A 19,857-nucleotide genomic window follows, 5' to 3' on the forward strand; every position below is an offset into this window, starting at 1 on the left:
CTTAGATGTAGTCAGCTGAGATTGGCTCAGACTAGCAGGGCTGTTCAACTGATCCACAAATTCATGAGCAAAAGTTAGTGTCTGTCCAGGCCATTAAATTTTAGGGTGCCTTGTTGTTTAGCAAAAGCTATTATACCTACCAAGCTGGTTTCCTCTTCCTGCTGTATAGCTCATGTACATCACTCAGCTTATTATTACTAAAGTGGAGCAATGTGATTGGTTCTCACCACCAGAACAGAAATGGAAGTGATGCATCACTTTGGATGTGTTGCTTTGAGAAAGGGTTGTGCCTTCTCAAAACTCTCCCTCTCTCTTCCCCTCTACAGTGATGTTGGAAAATAGGTTCTTTGGATGGAGGCATCAAAAATTCCACTTTTTGCAAACAAAATTTTGCAACGTGTTTACATAGACATGTATGACATGTATGTATATATATGCTATCTCTGACTGAAGTGGGAGTGCAGCTTTCCCCAGCTGTGGTGTGCTGGAGCTGCAATCGCATCTCTCTCCACCTTCATGTTTACTGATGTCATGTTGGTGACTTGAAATTGGCCATGGTGGGAGCATTTACATCATGGAAAGCAGCAAATGCTAACAGTCAGGACTCCTGGACTTCAACTTGATTGTTCACCACTCAGCTCCCCCAGCTCTTATGGCATCTCTGAGTCTGCTGTAGGGTATTTGAAAACTCATACATTGGTCATAAATAATAACCCTTGTGGGAAGGGGAAACTATTTTATGGGCTTTTCTAAGGTGTTTCACTTTGTTACTCTAGTCTGGGTCATATATATTATATATAGTCCTTTTCTGCTGTTTAGAGATTCCTTATGAATCACAATGCCATGGCAGTCACATAACTATGATGCCTTTCTAAGAACTAGGAGCACACAAAAGCCATTTCTGGGCATTGGGATACTGTCACTAAGACTACAGAGATCTGAATATATCAGTTAAAGTAAGAAATATTTAAAATAGAACTTTTCCTATATCCTGTCCAATAAAATCATCTGTCTTGAACTGATTTAAAATACGGGAAATTGTCTTTATGAAAGCTTCAATTTAGGACAACATGTATTTCCTACAGTACAATGCCATAATGGATATTCACAATTTAAACTATCGTATAGAACACTACTTAAAATCCCCTGGTTTCCTCACACTTTGTGGCCTACATTTATGGATTAGTAGGAGAAAGGAAAAGTAAATGATGACATGTACAAAAATCTTTCAATTAACTAACCTATAATTTATGGATTAATAACTCAATACCCCTGCATGACTTCATTATTGACTTGGAAGAAAAATTAAGAATAAAAATGCTAAAATCTTGGCTTTTCAACAATAAAGTGTTGACTTTGCTTACTTGGCTGGACATGGGTAATAAAAATCAAAAATATTAGTTATTCCACAATACCTTTCTTTCGTGTTCCCTGGTGTCCAGAAAGAGTAGAAAAAGCTCATATGTATATATACAGATATATCTGTATATATACACATATATATATGTATATTTTAGTCTGGTATTCCTGAAATTCAGTACTCACTTCCTGCAAGGCTGGATTCATAGTAGATTCAACAATAATAATTTGTCTCCAGTGGACATTTTATAAATTCTTGGCATACGTTAGTACATGTCTCCTAATTAATATAATTGTAAACATTCAAGAGTCACAAGACTGATTCAAACTGGAAGATGAAAATATAATATGAGACAGGAATTTAGTTTGAGATAACTTGGCACGCAAATAATCTTAAAATGTTCTGAATATTTCTTCCAATGAGGTTTAAAAACAAAGTCCCACTTTGAACAAAATCAACAGTTCCTGGTAGTTAACTGGGAACTCAAACATCAGTTTCCTATCTCTCAGATATTATTGAGACCTCATTTTTTCTAATTTATTTCAACACTTTCGAAATTACAAATTCCATTTAAATACAGCCATTCGAATGTTTCATTCCAATAAACTCTATCTTCTTGTTAACACAGAATTAGTTTGGGTCCAGTCAGGCGTGATGGCTCACACTTGTAATCCCAGCACTTTGGGAGGTCGGGGTGGATGGATCACAAGGTCAGGAGTTCAAGACCAGCCTGACCAATATGGTGAAACCCAGTCTCTACTAAAAATACAAAAATTAGCTGGGCGTGGTGGCGCGTGCCTGTAGTCCCAGCTACTCTGGAGACTGATTCAGGAGAATCACTTGAACCTGGGAGGCAGAGGTTGCAGTGAGCCAAGATTGTGCAACTGCATTCCAGCCTGGGCAACAGAGTGAGACTCTGTCTCAAAAAAAAAAAAAAAAAAAAAATTAGTTTGGGTTCTTTTCAATGATGCTATTCCTAACACGATTTTTCTACACATAAGACAAATTTATCTTATATGCTTACAAGATGAAAAGAGTTCTGAAAGAGGTGAGACATGACAGAAATCAGGGTTATGTCCTGCCAAGGCTCTGCCACCACAGATTAGAGGAGACATCCTGGCAAAAGTATCCAGAGATATCCAAAACCCTACAACCTCTGCGAGGCACTTTCTGGAAGCAAACTCCAAGTGCACTGCTTGCTTTAGACTCCAACGACATGCATATAGAAATAACTGTTATGGCCGGGCGCGGTGGCTCAAGCCTGTAATCCCAGCACTTTGGGAGGCCGAGACGGGCGGATCACGAGGTCAGGAGATCGAGACCATCCTGGCGAACATGGTGAAACCCCGTCTCTACTAAAAAATACAAAAAACTAGCCGGGCGAGTGGCGGGCGCCTGTAGTCCCAGCTACTCGGGAGGCTGAGGCAGGAGAATGGCGTAAACCCAGGAGGCGGAGCTTGCAGTGAGCTGAGATCCGGCCACTGCACTCCAGCCTGGGTGACCGAGCGAGACTCCGTCTCAAAAAAAAAAAAAAAAAAAAAAAGAAATAACTGTTATGTATGGAAAAGGGTGTTATTGCCACAGTCTATTCAATTTCTAGTTCTTGGAGACAAGACCAGGAGGATAAACAGAGCGGCTTCTAAGTGAGAGGTCAAATAAGTACTTTCATAAGCCAAGAAGGTACTGGCTCCTTCTTTCACTAGACTTGTTCTCAGTTAATAAACATAATTGATCATCTCTCATGTCTAAGGCATAGTTCCAGTAGTGACCACGACTGGTATGGTCTCTAAAGTAATGGAATTTCTCCTGGTTGGAGAAACAGACATCAAACAACTAATTATACCCTTAATTTATTTTATTTTATTAAAATTATGATAGACGTAAAAGAAAAGTGTAGGATGATATGAAAACATGTAACAGAGGTACCTGGCTTATGTTTTTGAGGATAAGAAAGTGATGTTTGAGCTGAGTTCTGAAGGATGAGTGAGAAGGGAGTGGTGTAGGAAGAAGCAGCATTCTGTGAAAATGTCAGTGCTTCCTGGAGGCAGAAATGCTTTTTCATGTGAGATAAAATGCATAAATGCAGGAGTCTGAGAAGAATCGACTCAACATTAATCTCCAAGTTACCTATTGGAAGAAGAATGAGGAAGGATACGTTGAAAGACGATTTCAAGTAAACTCTTCCTTTTAATTTTATTTCAGTATCAATTTTTTTATGAGAACATGTTCATATTTTGCTTGTTTTAAAAATAAAAAGAAGTGGTATATGCCCCTGTTCCTCTTTGAGGGTAAGATACCATGATAGTCCAAGCCACGGAGTGGAAAGTTCAGATGAAAATTTTCCTGTTACCCAGTTTTAGATGCCATTTATCATTAGTAAAAGCCATCAAGTATTTCTTGACTATTTTATCTTCAATATATTTTTACTTAATTCTTTTAATTAATTAATTAATTAATATTTTTTTCTCAGACATGGAAATGTATTCTCTCTCTAATCACAGCTTCTGCTCAGTACAAATAGACAACTTCTTGGCCATCCCACTTTTCTTCCATGCACTCTTCATTGCTGCCTCTGGAAAGCTTTATTGAGGGTTAAACACATGAAGTTGAGTTGAATGAAACTTGCATCATACTGAATTACCTGATCCCTTTCCCCCCCGTTTCTAAGCAAACGAGTCACATTCATAAGATGTCATAAGCATGCTGCTATATTCATAACACATATCTCATATAGGGGTCTCTGAGATGCCACATCTATACACTTCAAGCCTGACATCTATTCCCCACTCCATTCCAATCTTTATTTTACTATCTCCTTGCTCGGTTTTGTCATCACACTTCACCTTGTCATTAATCCCTTGCTATTCTCAAATCTTTGTGATAAGGAGGCTGACTTGCCTCCTAATTTCATATTGCCACCTTGAGGCATCTATTAACAAGGATTTAATAGATTTTAAAGCTCTTGATCCCATACAACTCTGATTTGGCACTCAGAGTAGCCTCAATAGCTTATTTCTCTACCACAAACTTATGATTTCTTACATATTTTTTTCAGCTGTATAAAGCATGTGACTAAGAACCAGAAGACCCAGCCACTAGTCTTGGGTTCTCCCTTTGGTTGAATGTAACTTCAGGAGACATCACTATGTCCTCTGAGTCACCACTGTCTCCTATAAATGGCTGACCAGGCATGTCAGTCTTTCTACATCACAGTGTTGTAGTAAACCTCATCCTTAGCCATTCTTTTCCCCATTCTCTCTCTTTTTTTTTGTTTTTTGACAGTCTCACTCTGTCACGCAGGCTGCAGTGCCATGGCACAATCTCAGCTCACTGCAACCTCCACCTCCCAGGTTTAAGTGATTCTTGTGCCTCAGCCTCCCAAGTAGCTGGGACTACAGGCGTGCTATTAAATTAGCAATGCCTGGCTAATTTTTGTATTTTTAGTAGAGATGGGGTTTCACCATGTTGGCCAGGCTGGTCCCAAACTCCTGACCTCAGGTGATCTGCCTGCCTCAGCCTCCCAAAATGTTGGGATTACTCATAGTTTTGGTTTTAAGATTACCCATTAAAACCTTCCCTGACCTCTCAAAGAGGACCCCAATTTATATATCCTCATTGCATCTTGTATTACTTATTTCAAAACCCACGTCACTCTTGTGACTGCTAGCTCAATGCTGCCTTTTTTTCCTTTCACCCTCGAGTACACTGTAAGCTCTATGAGTGTGGAGCCTGTGCTTGTTTCTGTCCGGACTATCTCAGTGTCTAGCACATAGTTGGTAACTCAGTAAATATCAGTTGATGGATTAAAAAATAATGTCAATAAAAGTGCTTTTTAGGTAAGAAGCTAGTACTATAATCATTGTCATTGTTAATACTATTAGTAGTGATAGTAGGAGTAAAGGTAGTTGTAGTTTTATATTAGCAGCATTGCCAACATCAAATATAGGCCAGAAGGAGGACCACAAAATAATACTTATCAATATTCATTGCAAGCTTCTCCACTTACTGCCCTCCATTTTTTTTAAACTGACAGAAATAAATAACTAACAATAAACAAAGTGAAAAGGCAGTCTATGGAACAGGGGAACATTGGAACACCATATTTCTGAAAAGGAGATAATATCCAAAAGATACAAGGAACTCATACAACTCAATACCAAAAAACTCCCAAACTAAAAAACAAAAACAAACACAAAAAGCAAATAATCTGATTAGAAATGAGCAAATTCTGAGTAGACATTTTTCCAAAGAAGACACATGAATGGCCAATAGGTATATGAAGTGCATACTATCCCTAATTATCAGGGAAATGCAAATTTAAGCCACAATGAGATAATCACCTCATATCTGTTACAATGGTCACCATCAAAAAGACAAAAGATAACTATTTGGCAAAGGCATAAAGAAAAGATAACCCTTTTACACTGTTGGTGGGGATTTAAATTGGCAGAGTCATTCTGGAAAACAGTGTGGAGGTTTCTCAAAACATTAAAAATAGAACTACCATATGATCCAGCAATCCCACTTCTGGATATATGCCCAAAGGAAATGAAATCTGTATTTCAAAGAGACATCTGCAGCCCCATGTTTACTGCAGCACTATTCACAATGGTCAAGACAAGGAACAACCTAAGTGTATACTGATGTATGAATGGATAAAAAAAATGTGGCATAGACATACAGTGAAATATTACTCAGCCATAATAAAGAAAAAAATCCTGCCATTGACAACTATATGGATAAGCCTGGAAGACATTATGCTAAGTGAAATGAACTAGACACAGAAAGACAAATACTGCATAATCTTATTTATATATGGAATCTCAAAAAGTCAAATTCATTGAAGCAGAGAGTAGGATGGTGGTTACCAGGGGCTGGGGGCAGGGAGTAGAAATGGGGAGATATTAGTTATCAGTCAAAAGATGGCCAAGTTCTCACGATCTAATAAACAAAATGATTCATTAATGGTTAATAATACTGTGCTGTATACATGAGATTTGCTAGGAGATTAGCTCTTGTGTTACCCCCCACCCCACATACACAGAGGTAACTATTGAACATATGCGGCAATGGATGTGTTAATTAGCTTGATTGCAACAATCATTTTACACTGTGTACATACATCAAATTATCACATTGTATACCTTAAGTATTTACAATTTTATTTGTTAATCACACCTCAATACAAATAAAAACAAAAAGAAGTCAATAACTCCACGGTAAAATGGGCATACAAACAAAGCCCACAGTAATGGCTCAGAGTACAATTTTATTTTTCAGGTACCAATCCTTGAGTGGCATGATAAGTCCCTATCTGGAGAAAGACCCAAAAGAAAGAAAAGAGATACGGTCTCATCCCATGGCAGATGTGAACACTTCTCCAAATTATGAGGGCGGGATGTAAAGAACTATGGAAACTGCCCTTTGTGAGATGAGAATTTTTCACTGAAAACCAAAAAGACTAAAGAAAATAAAATTCTCCAGGTGGGAGAATCAGTTCTTCAATCCTACGAGTGGGCTGCTTGGAGGGAAAATTAAAGTAGTGAAAATATTATGGAAAGGTAGGGGTGCTGCTCTTGGTAAGGTGACATTATTTTGAATGAGTTACTGATATTTGGGGGGCAGGGAGGGGGAATAAAGCAAGAGATGTCAGTATGGCCCCCTGAAGAAGAGATAAAGGGTTTACTGGGCCTTATTGTTATTGCTGTTGTCCATATTGTTGTCAACGGCAGCTTGGAGAAACTTGGAGAAGACGACGGTGATTCCAGAAAGTTCACGGGCAGAGACCTGAGGCTCCATCTTCTAATCACTGTGAGAATCTATCTTATGAGGACTCTCAGGTCCCACCTGCCATCTCACTGCCTCATGTTTGCTATTGGTGCACTTTGCTAAAGAAACACCTCTATATTATGCTCCTCTGAAAGCTTGCAAAAGCAGAAAAACAGAGAGACTATGTATCAACATATTTTTTTCCAGTTACTCAGTGAGGTATTAAATTGAATGAATTTGCCCACCGCCAAATAACTCAGGTCTTTGGTAAAGACTATTTTTATAAGATTTCACATGTCAAGAAAATTCTTCATTTATTCAATACCACTGAAATCCTCTTACATGCGTGCAGCCATCAGAAACTTATCAAATCCCTACTGTGTATCTTAAAAAAAAAAAAAAAAAAAAAAAAAGCTAGGTTCTGGGAATACAGGATGGAGTGAAGTACCATCTCGAACTTCAGGATCATAAATTTGGACAATTCTAGAGCTTAAAGAACTGTGGGTTTTCATTGATGAAATAAAATTCAAAGAGCTTTGCTGGGCGATTTTTAAAAATGGCATTGTACTGCACCTGGAGGCAGGCTGGGGCGCGTCCCTGGGGCTTGTTGACATCCACAGCTACCAGCTGCCAACCTCCAGCAGCATCTTCATGAAACATCTTCAAGACAAAGAAGGGAGATGAGTCAGAGACATTTAATATGGAACATTGAGAACTCTACGTCTCCAGCTTTGTATATTTTTATGTCATCAAAAATGTGTCTTCTTATGGATTTATATTTGGAATGAAGTCATTTCAATTGTATTTCTTTAACACTGAACGCTTAAGTAAATGAAAAAAGAACAACGTTAATAACTTGAGCTTATTGACTACTTGCTATGTCAGGCACTTTCTGTCTTGCATATGCTTTGCATATAATTGCTCAAATATTCTTCTCCGCAAGAGAAATACTTTAGTATTTTATCCCCATTATATTGATAAATATCTATTAGATCTGGGAGAAAATGAAAATTAGAATTAAAAAGCATTGTGTCTGGTGTGTTTTTACTATCGGTAGCAAATTTTATTTTTATTTAGTGGACAGTTCTCACTGACCTAATAAAAATATTCTCAGGATCAATAAAATAAGAAGTGTGCATGTGGCACAGGGAAAGAATTGGTGTTATTTTAATGGTAGAAGACTGCCACATTGCTTAATATACTTTGTGTAATTATTTTAACTAGGAAGCAATTAATCTGCTCAATGGAAATTTTATGTACATATTATGAAGGGAACAAGTAGTTTCTTTTGGATTAAAGACCTAAGTGATGAAATTCAAGATGCTACAGGCCCATGAAATCTGAAATCCATTGAATTCGATATCTAGGTTATTATCTCCTAGCTATCATCACATATTACTTATGTGTCAATATTACACCCAGCTGGAAGACATTTCCCACTTTCACGTATTTTCCCACTAATATTTTTCTTTCTAGTTCTCAGGAGCAAGTGTGTGTGTATGTGCATACAGTAGGAATAGGGCAAAATTAAACATTTTTGTTTTTCTAAATAAAGATACTAATTACAAGCACTCACTGTTTTATTCCTGCCTGAGGTCACTGTTTTACAGAAATAAATATTTCCTTTGTCATCCTTATTTATGTCCTCCTGATAGTCTGATGCTGTATTTGAAGGGGTAACTGCTAATGGAAATATGAATGAGAAGATGCAAAGATCCCACTACCTAGGATTTGTAATGATAGTTTCAAATCCCTGGTAGTAGTGGTGGTAGATCCTTTGTGCAAAATAAACTTGCCTTCTATAAAATGAGTGAGGTGGTGAGAGACTGTTGCCCTATATGTATATTTATTTTTTATTTTTTATATACAGGCCCTATATGTATATTTATTTTTTAATTTTTTTTGGAGATAGAGTCCTGCTCTGTTGCCCAGGCTGGAGTGTAGGGGCATGATCTCCACTCACTGCAACCTCCGCCTCCCAGGTTCAAGCAATATTCCTGTCTCAGCCTCCTGAGTAGCTGGGACTACAGGCACCCGCCACAATGTCCAGCTAATTTTTGTATTTTTTTAGTAGAGAGAGGGTTTCAGCATGTTGCCCAGGGTGGTTTTGAACTCCTGAGCTCAGGCAGTCCCCCTGCTTCTTCCTCCTATATGTATTTTTAAATGATAACATTGAGGCGCACATTTACATAAAGCTCCTTTGACAAAGATGTCAACTGCAAATTGCTCATCTCAGCTGTCCATTTACAGGATTCGGATTTTCTTTAGAATAAACTGCAAAAACTCTTTTTGGGGTGAATCAGGCACATTCTTCTTGAATAGGCTCATTCTGAGAATACAGGCATCAGTGGAGATGCAAACCTGTTATAGGACCTTGTTAAGTGTCTGTCAAAATTCTGGAAGCCTCATTTTAAGGATAAAAGACAAAGCCAGCATTGCCAGTCACCAGTTATTAATAAAAACCCTCTGTTGATACTTCCTGTACTCTCTAATTGTGGCATAAAGGATCCCTGGGGCATATATTTACTTTGATCAGTAGCAGACTAATTTTCTCTGTTAAATTATGTTTTTTTCAGTAGACCAAAATCAAAAGAATCAATTTAATTTTCAGTAAAAGTATTCTCAGGTCATTTGTTTGTATGAAATAAAGTAAAGGAAATGCAAAAACGTTCAATTTCTCTTTAGTCCCCTGAATTATGCAACATTTCGATTGGTTAATACTACAGTAGATCTTTGAGACAGAAGTTGGGCTAGCTAGCAGAAGCCAAGAATCCTCAGAGACTCAAATCCTTGTGGGGATTGTGGCAGGGACTGCCAGTCTTTCCTTTGTATCTCTTTTCCCTGTTTTACAAAGAGAATCTGTATGGAGTCACTAGGCTACCAAGAAAAAAGGCCAGTTCTTGTCTTTTTTTGAAGCTGACCTTGACCATGTAACTACATACAGGACTATAGGATGCAAGCAGAAACCCTCTTTTCCTATATTTCCTTCTTCTTCCTGTGCTCTGGAATATGGATGTGAGGGTTAGAGCTACAGCAGCCATCCTAGTCTACAAGGTGACTGTGGTAATGGAGGCTGTGCAAACTGGAACGGGAGGGAAGGTGTCTGGATCTGTGGCAACACAGGCAACCATACCATGCTGAATGAGCACCTCCGACTTTATATGAGAGAGAACGGGATTCCTCATCGCATACCTCACCTAAGCAACTTATTTCGGGCTTTTTTGGTCCCTTGCAACCGAATGTAACTTAACTAGTACATGTGGTTTCTGTTAGAGTGTCCATTATTTTTTCTTTTCATTTTACTGATGCAATTTTCCTTTCTCATTCTATAATTAAATATTTTACTGTTAAAGGCTTAGAAAATGAGGATTAGTTGCCAAAGAAACATCTTAAACCCATTCCTCAGATATACCACCACTAACATTTTAGAGTTAATGTTCCACGTATTTTACACACACAGACACACACACACACCTGCATCCCACACACAAACATGGGATCCTTTTTTTGTACTAATATGTCATCAGCATATCTTCACATCAATAAAGTTCAATGCTTATTTTAATGGTTTGCCTTTATTCCAATTTCATAATTTATAATCGATAACTTATTGCTAGAGACTAAGACTGTTTCCGTTTTTAAAAAATTGCCATAATGCCTCATAAACATCCTCAAACATATGCCCTTGGCTACTGCCCCAAATTTTTCTTAGGATAAATTTCTAAAAGTGGACTCTCTTGGTCAGATAGTATATATGTTTTACTTTTGGATACATATTGCCAAACTGTTTTCTGGAAAAGATATTTTAATTCATACTCTTGGCAACAATGTATGCGAATGTCCCTTTCAGCCAGCAATAAATACGGTCTTTTTTAAGAAAAGAAAAGTTAACACAGGGCCAGAACAAAGACAGCATGTTGACAGCAGGGCTTGTAATGGCTAAATTGAAAGGAGGTAGCATCTCATGCTGAATAAAAAGGCTCTTGCAGCTGAGCAACCTGGTTTTGAGTCCCAGTTTTACCACTACCCAGTTATATAACATGGGGTTAGATAATTAACTTTCCAATCATTGTCATTTTTTACATGCAAAGTGGAGACATTAATAACGCCCGCTTTACAGTATTATTGTGAAGATTAAATAAGACAGGTTGTAAAGCCATTAGGCTAGCGCAGATCTCAATATATGGGAGTGACTGTAAGAAGACGTTCTGAATTGGCAGAATATCACCAATAACACAAATGAATTTCCATGGCACTCTCCTCTTAGCACAATCATTTGGAAGCCCATGCAGATTTCAACTTTGAGAATTCTCTCAGGACTGTCCATCTGCAACTGCTAGAGTTTTATAACTGATCGATTGGTTTGTAAAGTAGTTATAAATGCTTCTGGGATTGTTCTATTATAGGCATAATATCATAATCATCAACAACAGCATGAATAACAGGTTATCTAATGGATAGTGGTAAGAGAAAGAATCATGGTAATGGAGAATCACTAGCAGCTGAATTAGAATTCCAAACTCAGGACAGGCACACACAGACATCCACATACACAGTAATGCAGAGAAAATCTAAAATTTACTTTGCAATTTGTATGCTCTTTGGATTCTTTGAAAACTGATGGTTTTTCAAAAAATAGCTAATAGTCACTATGACACAAAATAGTGAGAGTGGATACCTGGCTTGATTTCATTATGAAATAATATATTCAATGATGCAACCTCACAAAATTTAATTCTCATTTATGGCTTCCTATGATGATTGCATTATTCCATTATTATGATTCCTTATTAGAAGGTGCTCATTATTACACTATGCTAGAAGCACCCTGCCCTGAAATGGATTCATTGAATTGTTTTCTCACACATTTTAATGGTGTATATTCATGAGGGAATGAATGGTCTTGGAACACAGTAAACACATTTTTGCTAAAGTATTGTCTTTGATCATTAAGTTATATGTAACTTTCTCTTTGGAGGAGAAATTCTTTCCATTTTTCATCATGTGTCTTTTCATCAATTTTTTTCTACTTTTTAACCCAGCACTTAACATTTATACATACGTTGCTTTAGGCATTGTATAACCCACGTTCTAAGAACGTTGATGGAAACCCAAAGGAGAATAAACTCATAAGTGCCCTTTCTTCCCACACCAATTCTACCTTTATCAGTCTTCTCTCTTAATTAGGGGATATTAATTCAGAAAACACATGTCAGCAAGAATGCTCAATTGGAGATAATAACAGACCCAGAAATGTCTTTGTACAATCAGAATATTTATTTATTTACCAAACTTTCGATATGATCCTGTTGGACTATGATTCATTTATAAAAGTTATATATGTATTGACTGTCAGAAGCCTGCTTTTTGTCTCTTATCATTTTAACAGAAAAGTAGCCTTGTGTGGCTGTAAAGTTTAGCAGTTCTTTGAGTTCTACTCGAGGCAAAGTTGGGATAAGCTCATCTTTATCATGAGCTAGTCTAGGTCAGAAGACCATGGGACTGGTAACAGGTATCTGAAGTAAAGCATCTAAATAATGGGAGGAAAGGTCTGGGTTAGTGAGATATGGTACTCAGGGCTTCATCTTTCAGCTCATCTACACATCCCAACATCCAGTGATGGGATATCACTAAAAAGTTGTGGCCTGGGTAATCCTACAGTGGATTAACACAGGGGGGTATTATATCATGGGTGTATGAATCACTTATCCTTCAACCTAATCCACAGCTGAGCACAAGGCAATAGTTATCCATGGCTAAGAATTAGGCAGGTATGAAATCACAAGCCTCTCAGAGTCCAGGCAGAGTCAATGCTTGGTAATTTGAAATTTTCTACATCATTTTTCCTCTGTTTTCCAGTTACATATTATATTGTGGTCTCCTAAAGACCCTTGGCATTAATCTCTCTGTAATTTGTTTCTATGCTGTGTCTTGGAGGCATTTGGTGGTGACCATCCAACTGAAAAATATTGCTTTGTTAGTTTAAAGAAACAATTTTCATCACAGATTTCCTTTCGCCTCCCTTAAAGTGGTCCCTATCAGAGTCAATTCCTAGTGATCTGCCTAATGTAACAGAAAGCCCCTTCTTTGTCCTGAAAATGTGCATATATATATACATATTTTTTTTCTACACACATAGCTGTTATGGGAAGTCTGCAGACTTAGACATCAACAAGTCCAACAAGCCCAGGACCCTTTAGTCCTTTGATGAGAACAGCCTATATTTAACAACTGCAAATTTTCCATATGCTAGAGAAAGGCAAGAATGAACTTCCATGTTCGAAAAGCTGTGTGCGTTACAATAATCATCTTTATTTTAATTCCTTCAAATTAGTAACTTATGATTTAGTGTTTTAAACCACTGAATGAGAAGTCTCTGTTCACAGAATCTGGTCATATTTTACAAACATAATAGCATCATGGCAAATGATGTCTCTCCCTTCTCTACACATAAAAGCATCAGAGGGCTCACCTGCCAGTGGCTAGCCAGGGTGGGCGGGGCCTGAAGCCCGTTGCTAGGCTGCCTGAGTGGTGTTTCACCCAGAGGCTGACAGCAGGAGCTTTGGTTGCTTAGCAACCAGGTCCTCAGCTATAGCATTTTTCTTAATGAAGGTTTTTCATAATTCTCTGTGTGATTACCTCTGCTGAATATCTAGACGCATTACCTCTGAATTACCAACTCATTCCTCTTGATTAAGTACAATTTTGCATCAAAATGATTTTGTACAAGGTTGTTCCAAGTCTCTTCACATTTCCCTTTCTATTAGAACCATTGGCTGACTTGGTGGTGCTTCCAAACTCTATTTTTTCTAGCTGTGATTTTGTACTTGAGAGTTACTCCATAAACATACTATGGTTTTAAAGGCATTTTAGGTCATCTCCAGGAACACTGCAGGTGAGTTAAGGGCTGAGATCATAGTTCCATGTTCCATTTGCGTCTCAAAGTCATAAGTGAAAACGTGTCCTTCTAGAGGCTGTCACCTCAGAACAGACTGGGAACTTTCTTATCTCTCATAGTTTGCAGAAAGAGAGGAGAGAGGAGATAAGTACTTGGTATGGTTGATTTCTTGAAGGCTTTTCTACATGGCATCTCTGATATAACCTGGATAGCATATTCAGAAAAACCTTTCATGGAAGTTTGAACTGTTATTTGTCAAAATTGAATAAGACTGACACTATTTCATCTATAATGAACTGACCGGACTATTCAGACTTTTACAGCATCATAAAGATGCCTCAACACCATCAGGTTTTTCCCAAATTGGTGTGTTAAATTGCGTTTTAACATATAATTATTAAAAGTTCAACTTGAGGGTTTTCAAAAGTAAAATTTGTACACCTCGGCTCCTTGACAGATACCTTTGTCTTACCAGTTCTTGTAAGTGTTGACAGATACCTTTGTCTTAACAGCTTTTGTAAGTGTTTACAAACTTGCTAAATATCCTTTAGAATTTAATATTATAATAGTCACAAGGCATTATATCATTTTATTCCTGATTCTGGAATTTTTATTTTCTCTGTCTTTTATAAAGATTCACACTAGAAGAAGATATACAAACTTGCCCTTCCTTTTTTTTAAGTACCATGAACACACACACATGAAACAAATCCAAAAAAAAAAAAAAAAAAAACAAAAAACAAAGGCATTGGATCTGAATTGCCCTCTTATGTAATAACTGCTCTGCTGCTTTTAGAAAATTTGTAGCCCACCTTCAAATTCTCAGGAGCCTTATGGTTTTATGGAAACAATATTGTCTTATGGGACTTACGGGAATCCTTCTGAATATACAGGGATTCTTTAAAAAATCACAAACGTGCATGTAGGTTTGAGGGATCATTGTCATAGTTTATTGCACTGTGGTTTGTTCTGAATGAGATATATTTTCCATTACAAAATTCTAATCCTACACATAGACATTACACAGGCTCGCAAGTACATGAATAAACACTCATAAAAGTCAGAAATTCCATAGTGCTTATATTTTATCTGCAAGCCATTTGAGGATTTGTGATGTCAGAATCTAAGGTATGTAATAAATGTGGTTGACGATCTTGGTTTTGTATCAAAACCACCCATGAAGCTGTTACAAAATATAGGTGTCATTCCCTCACTGCCTAGAAGCTCTGATCTGATTGTTCTGGGTTTGGGCCTTTGAACCTGTTTTATTTTATTTTATTTTATGTTTTTTGGGGTAGGGTCTTGCTCTGTCACCCAAGCTGGGGTGCAGTGTTGTGACTGCAGCTCACAGCACCTTCGACCTCCTGGGCTCAAGTGATCCTCCCATCTCAGCCTCTTGAGTAGCTGGGACTACAAGGCTCATGCCACTACTCTTGGCTAATTTTTAAAATTTTTTTGTAGAGATGGGGTCTTGCTACACTACCTAGGCTGTCTCAAACTCCTGGACTCAAGCAATCCCTCCCCCTCAGCCTCCCAAAGTGCTGGAATTACAAGCATGAGCCACTGTGCCTGGCCTGTGCCTGTATTTTTAGACAGCTTCCTGAGTCAGACTGTAGAAGCCCGACATGTAAGAGCTTCCCCAAGGTCCACTGATGGTGAGGGTGAGACATGTGCACGCTCGGATGGGTTATGACATCCTCTTGCTCATACCGTACCTGGGTGGTGGCTGTTGAAGTAGTGCTGCTTCTTGATCCCCACATTTGTTGAAACTGTACTCTGATTTCTGCAAATGTTTCAATGATAACAGCAATAAACACGTTCTGAAAAAAATTACAAACCAGATTTATCAAACTCTAAGAATGACAAAGCAGAGGGCAACCAAAACCAAACCAAAGATCTGCAGAACCATCACAGAACATAGACTTTCTTAGCAAAATTCTCTGCAGTACCTTCACAAGCCAGGCAAGGAAGAAAATGAGAGTGATGAAATAGAAGTAGGAACGCCAACGGGGAAAGCTGTCAATTGCTCTGTACATGAGGAACACCCAACCTTCCTGCGAGGCGGCCTCATAGACGGTGAATATACTGGTTCCTGCCATGACAGAGGAGGACAGACTGAGTCACAGTTGACTTTTGAAATAAGAAAGCAGTTTCCAGAAAAACAATCCATATTTATCCACACTCATTTTCTCAATGACAAAAGCTCTTCAAAAACTGAAAACAGTAAAATGTGAAACATGCAACACATTTTACTGTTCTCACTCTTAAAATTTTAATAAAGTTGTTTCCGACTTGAAGTCAGGGTAATTTCAATATCTCTAGCAATAAAATAATTTGATATGATACCTTTAGCTGTTAAATGCAACTAATAATGTGGAAAAGGAAATGAACGGTCAAACCCAGTATGTACAGGTATAATTTTAAAAAGGATATGTACCATTTAAGCTTGCCACTTGGAGCCTAACACATTCAATAAGGTGAAAAGCACCTGCTATAGTTTTAACCAAAATGAAAGAAATGGCAGAACTGGGTTTCATTTGAAATCACTTTTTCACAGGGAGAGTAAAGTGTCTCAGGCTCCACAATGAATATGATGGAGCTTGTCTTTGGATTCCATGGTGTTACCGAACACCAAAATGTAAGGCAGTGAATCGCCAAATAGGATTTGTATTTTCTGGGAGGATTATCTCTTAGAAAGGACTTCTAGTCATGGAAAGAAAGGAAAGTTAAAAATATGTGGACAGATTTTTTAACATTGGCTAAGAGAACCTCAAATGCCATGTAGGGAAAATATATGTTTAATCCTAACAACACTATGAGATGTTTTACAGATGGGGAAACTAAAGCATATAAAGATAAAGTGACTTGTCTAAGGATGCAAAGATAATAATGAAGGGAACTGGAATTAACTCAGTCATTCTGGTACAAAGCCCCACACGTCCCAAATGTGATGATATCTTGTCTCTTAATAGCCTTGCTGTAGTTAGTTTCTCTATCTGTAAAATGGGAAATAACACAGACTTTATAGTGTTGTGAGGATTTAATGACTTAATTCCTATAAATCATAGGGTAGGTTCTTAAGATATTGCAGGTATCATTATGATTATAAAATTGAAAATAATTGCTCAATATGCTTTTGGGAGAAAACACACAAACATATATCACTGAAGTTGTTTATAAAATAACTATATGCTGTTATTCATAAAACTGGTAAACATTTGTACCACAATAAATCCTACTTCTCTAAATAAGTTTTATTATTACAGAATATAAAACCAATCTCCACTCATATATTTTCTAATTACATAGGAATTTAAACTAGAATGTGCATATGACCAAGTATCCAAGCTAAGAAGAGGGTTTTGCACAAGTTGGGGCAGCTTCACTATTTCTTTGAGCCTGTGCATGAGAAAGCAGAATCAGAGCATCAGCAAACACCAATGCAAGCAGAACAGAAGGCAAGTCCAGCCGCAGACTTGATGACAAGAGAGAAAAAGAGGCTGGAAAGAAAAGCTAAGAGAAAGAAGAAAAGCATATTCCTATCACCTATTATGTGTTAATGTGTGTTAATATACTTTACATAGAATATAACTTCATAAATGTCCTGCCTCTCATTTTAAAAATCATATTTTGTACATTGGTACTGTAACTCCTTATCATACAGCTGATATTTGTGAAGCATGTTGAGTTTCTAGGCTCTGTAACACACTTACATGCTAAGGAAATCTGTCTTATTAGTTAGGCAGACAGGGAAGTGGGCATGAGGGCAGATATTATCAATACCATCTTACAGAAAAGAAAAGTGAAAGTCACTGGTTAATGAAGCTCTCCAAGGTGGAAAGTATAGAACCAGAAATGGAACCCATATCATCGGGTCATAAATTTTTTTTTTCTTTACCATGCTATTTATATTTTCTCTTGATTGAGACTGGGGCTTTAACAAGAAATTGTTAATGGGTAGAAACAAAGAGTTAGATAGAAGGAATAAGTACTAATGTTCCATGGCAGAGGAGGGTGATTATAGTTAACAACAATGTATTATATATTTCAAAATAGCTAGCAGAGAGGCCTTGAAATGTTCCCGACACATAGAAATATAAATGCTTGAGGTGATGGATATCCTAAATATCTTGATTTGATAATTATGCATTTTACCCATAAAACAAAATATCACAGGTACCCCATAAATATGTACAATTATTATGTATCAATAAATATGTTAAAAAGAGATTATTTTCTCTTATTATCCTTAAATACAGTTAATGTTTTTCTGAGGGATTACGATGGCTAAGTTTATTGTATATTGATCATCTTTAAAGATAAAACCAATTAACTATAAAATAGTTCCTTTTGTTTGCACATCATTTCTTAAAAGTTGACTTTTAAGAAAAAGGTTCAGGGAGGAACAACACATATATAAAATGTCAACAGCAAACAGAAGCAATTGTTTTTATTAATGATTCATAGGTACTAACACTGGACAAAACCTTTGCTTATGTGCACTGAATATGAAACATATTTTTAACATAAAACAAATAATTTATAATTTATATTCCTTATTTTCCTCTAGGTTTTTGAATGAAAACAAAAAAGTGGCTATAGAAATCCATTATTATCTACCATTAAAGTTTAACAGCTGTACTAACTGAGCATTTTCATGTAAAATATGGAGCTTGTCACCATAAAATTCAATTTGAGAGGAACACTGAATATTATCCTCCCTCTCTCTGTCCAGATCTTTCTTAATTACATCTACAAACAAGATGTCATTTGGAGTTAAGTAAAAAAGAGCACATTTAACAAGTAGCCTTAAAGCTTCCACTCTATTTTTTTTTCTAAGTAGACAAAGGAAAAAAGGAAAGAAGCAGAAACCCACAGTACAGCTCAAAGAGAAGGTTTGTTAATACAAAGAGGTGAGACATTTGTGAAAATATAACCAAAACACTCTCGGGGAAGATGCTGACTATGGAAAGAAATGTTTCCCATACGTGAACTGCACTGGGTAGAAAGGTTGTGAAGAAGTAGCAGTTACAAAGGCAAAGGCAATGGACTAAGATGGTCCTTCCTCATCACTTTTCTACTCCCAGCTTTGCCAAATATAGCAAAAGAAATCACTTTTCAAAAATGATTTTCCAATGGTTGGCCAATATTTAAACTGACAAAAATCAAATAAATGTTCCTTTCATTTTCTTTGGGAAGTGGAGGACTCTCAGAAAGAAACTGTAGCTGCTGAAATGTCTTTTGCACAGTCCCGTTCTCGCTGCTGGCCCTGAACTGCTTCCCTCTGACCCTCTTGGCAGACTCCTGAGCTGCCCAGCTCAGCTCCTCTCTGCCCTTAGCTACACTAGGCAATGGCCCTCAGTACTCCCAGAGAGCCTCCCATTCACCTATCTCATGTCACTCATCATGCTGAATTCTCTACCTTGTTTGTTTCCCTCACTAGGTGTGAGCACTCTGAAGTTAAAACTGTATTTTTCATTTCTGTACCAGATGCTGAGGAGCACTCAAAGATTGTTGATGAATTAAACAACGATTTTGTAGCCTACAGACATACGAAAGCATTTCTCAAATATTTGCTTTCAATTAATTCTTCCTCAATATTAATACTGCACAGACAATTTGGAAACTATTTTATAGTGAATTGACTTCGTTTTGCCGATTTTCAAATTTCTCTTAAAACACCTGCATGCTCATATATAAACATAAAAACCCATCCTAAACACACAGAAAAGTCTTCATCTACTGTTTGATCCAACATGGAAAATTTCTGGGAAGCACAATGATTCATATAAAATATTTTTTCTAGATGCGCTGCAGAATATTTTTAGTC

The 19,857-nt window shown here is 37.3% G+C and overlaps 1 protein-coding gene across 2 annotated transcripts in view; it reads right to left on the reverse strand.

Moving 5' to 3' along the window:
* Nucleotides 1–19,857, reverse strand: part of NALCN (sodium leak channel, non-selective) — a 339,729-nt gene that overhangs the window by 205,547 nt on the left and 114,325 nt on the right. For both annotated transcript variants that reach the window (XM_025364831.1, XM_025364830.1), the window contains exons 8-10: nt 15,977–16,119; nt 15,743–15,847; nt 7,703–7,789 (exon numbers count right to left, since the gene is read on the reverse strand). In XM_025364831.1, coding sequence (XP_025220616.1) covers nt 7,703–7,789; nt 15,743–15,847; nt 15,977–16,119 — 335 coding nt within the window. The remainder of the gene's footprint in view (nt 1–7,702; nt 7,790–15,742; nt 15,848–15,976; nt 16,120–19,857) is intronic.

Source organism: Theropithecus gelada, chromosome 17 (assembly GCF_003255815.1).
Source record: "Theropithecus gelada isolate Dixy chromosome 17, Tgel_1.0, whole genome shotgun sequence".
In the NCBI taxonomy this organism is placed as follows: domain Eukaryota; kingdom Metazoa; phylum Chordata; class Mammalia; order Primates; family Cercopithecidae; genus Theropithecus; species Theropithecus gelada.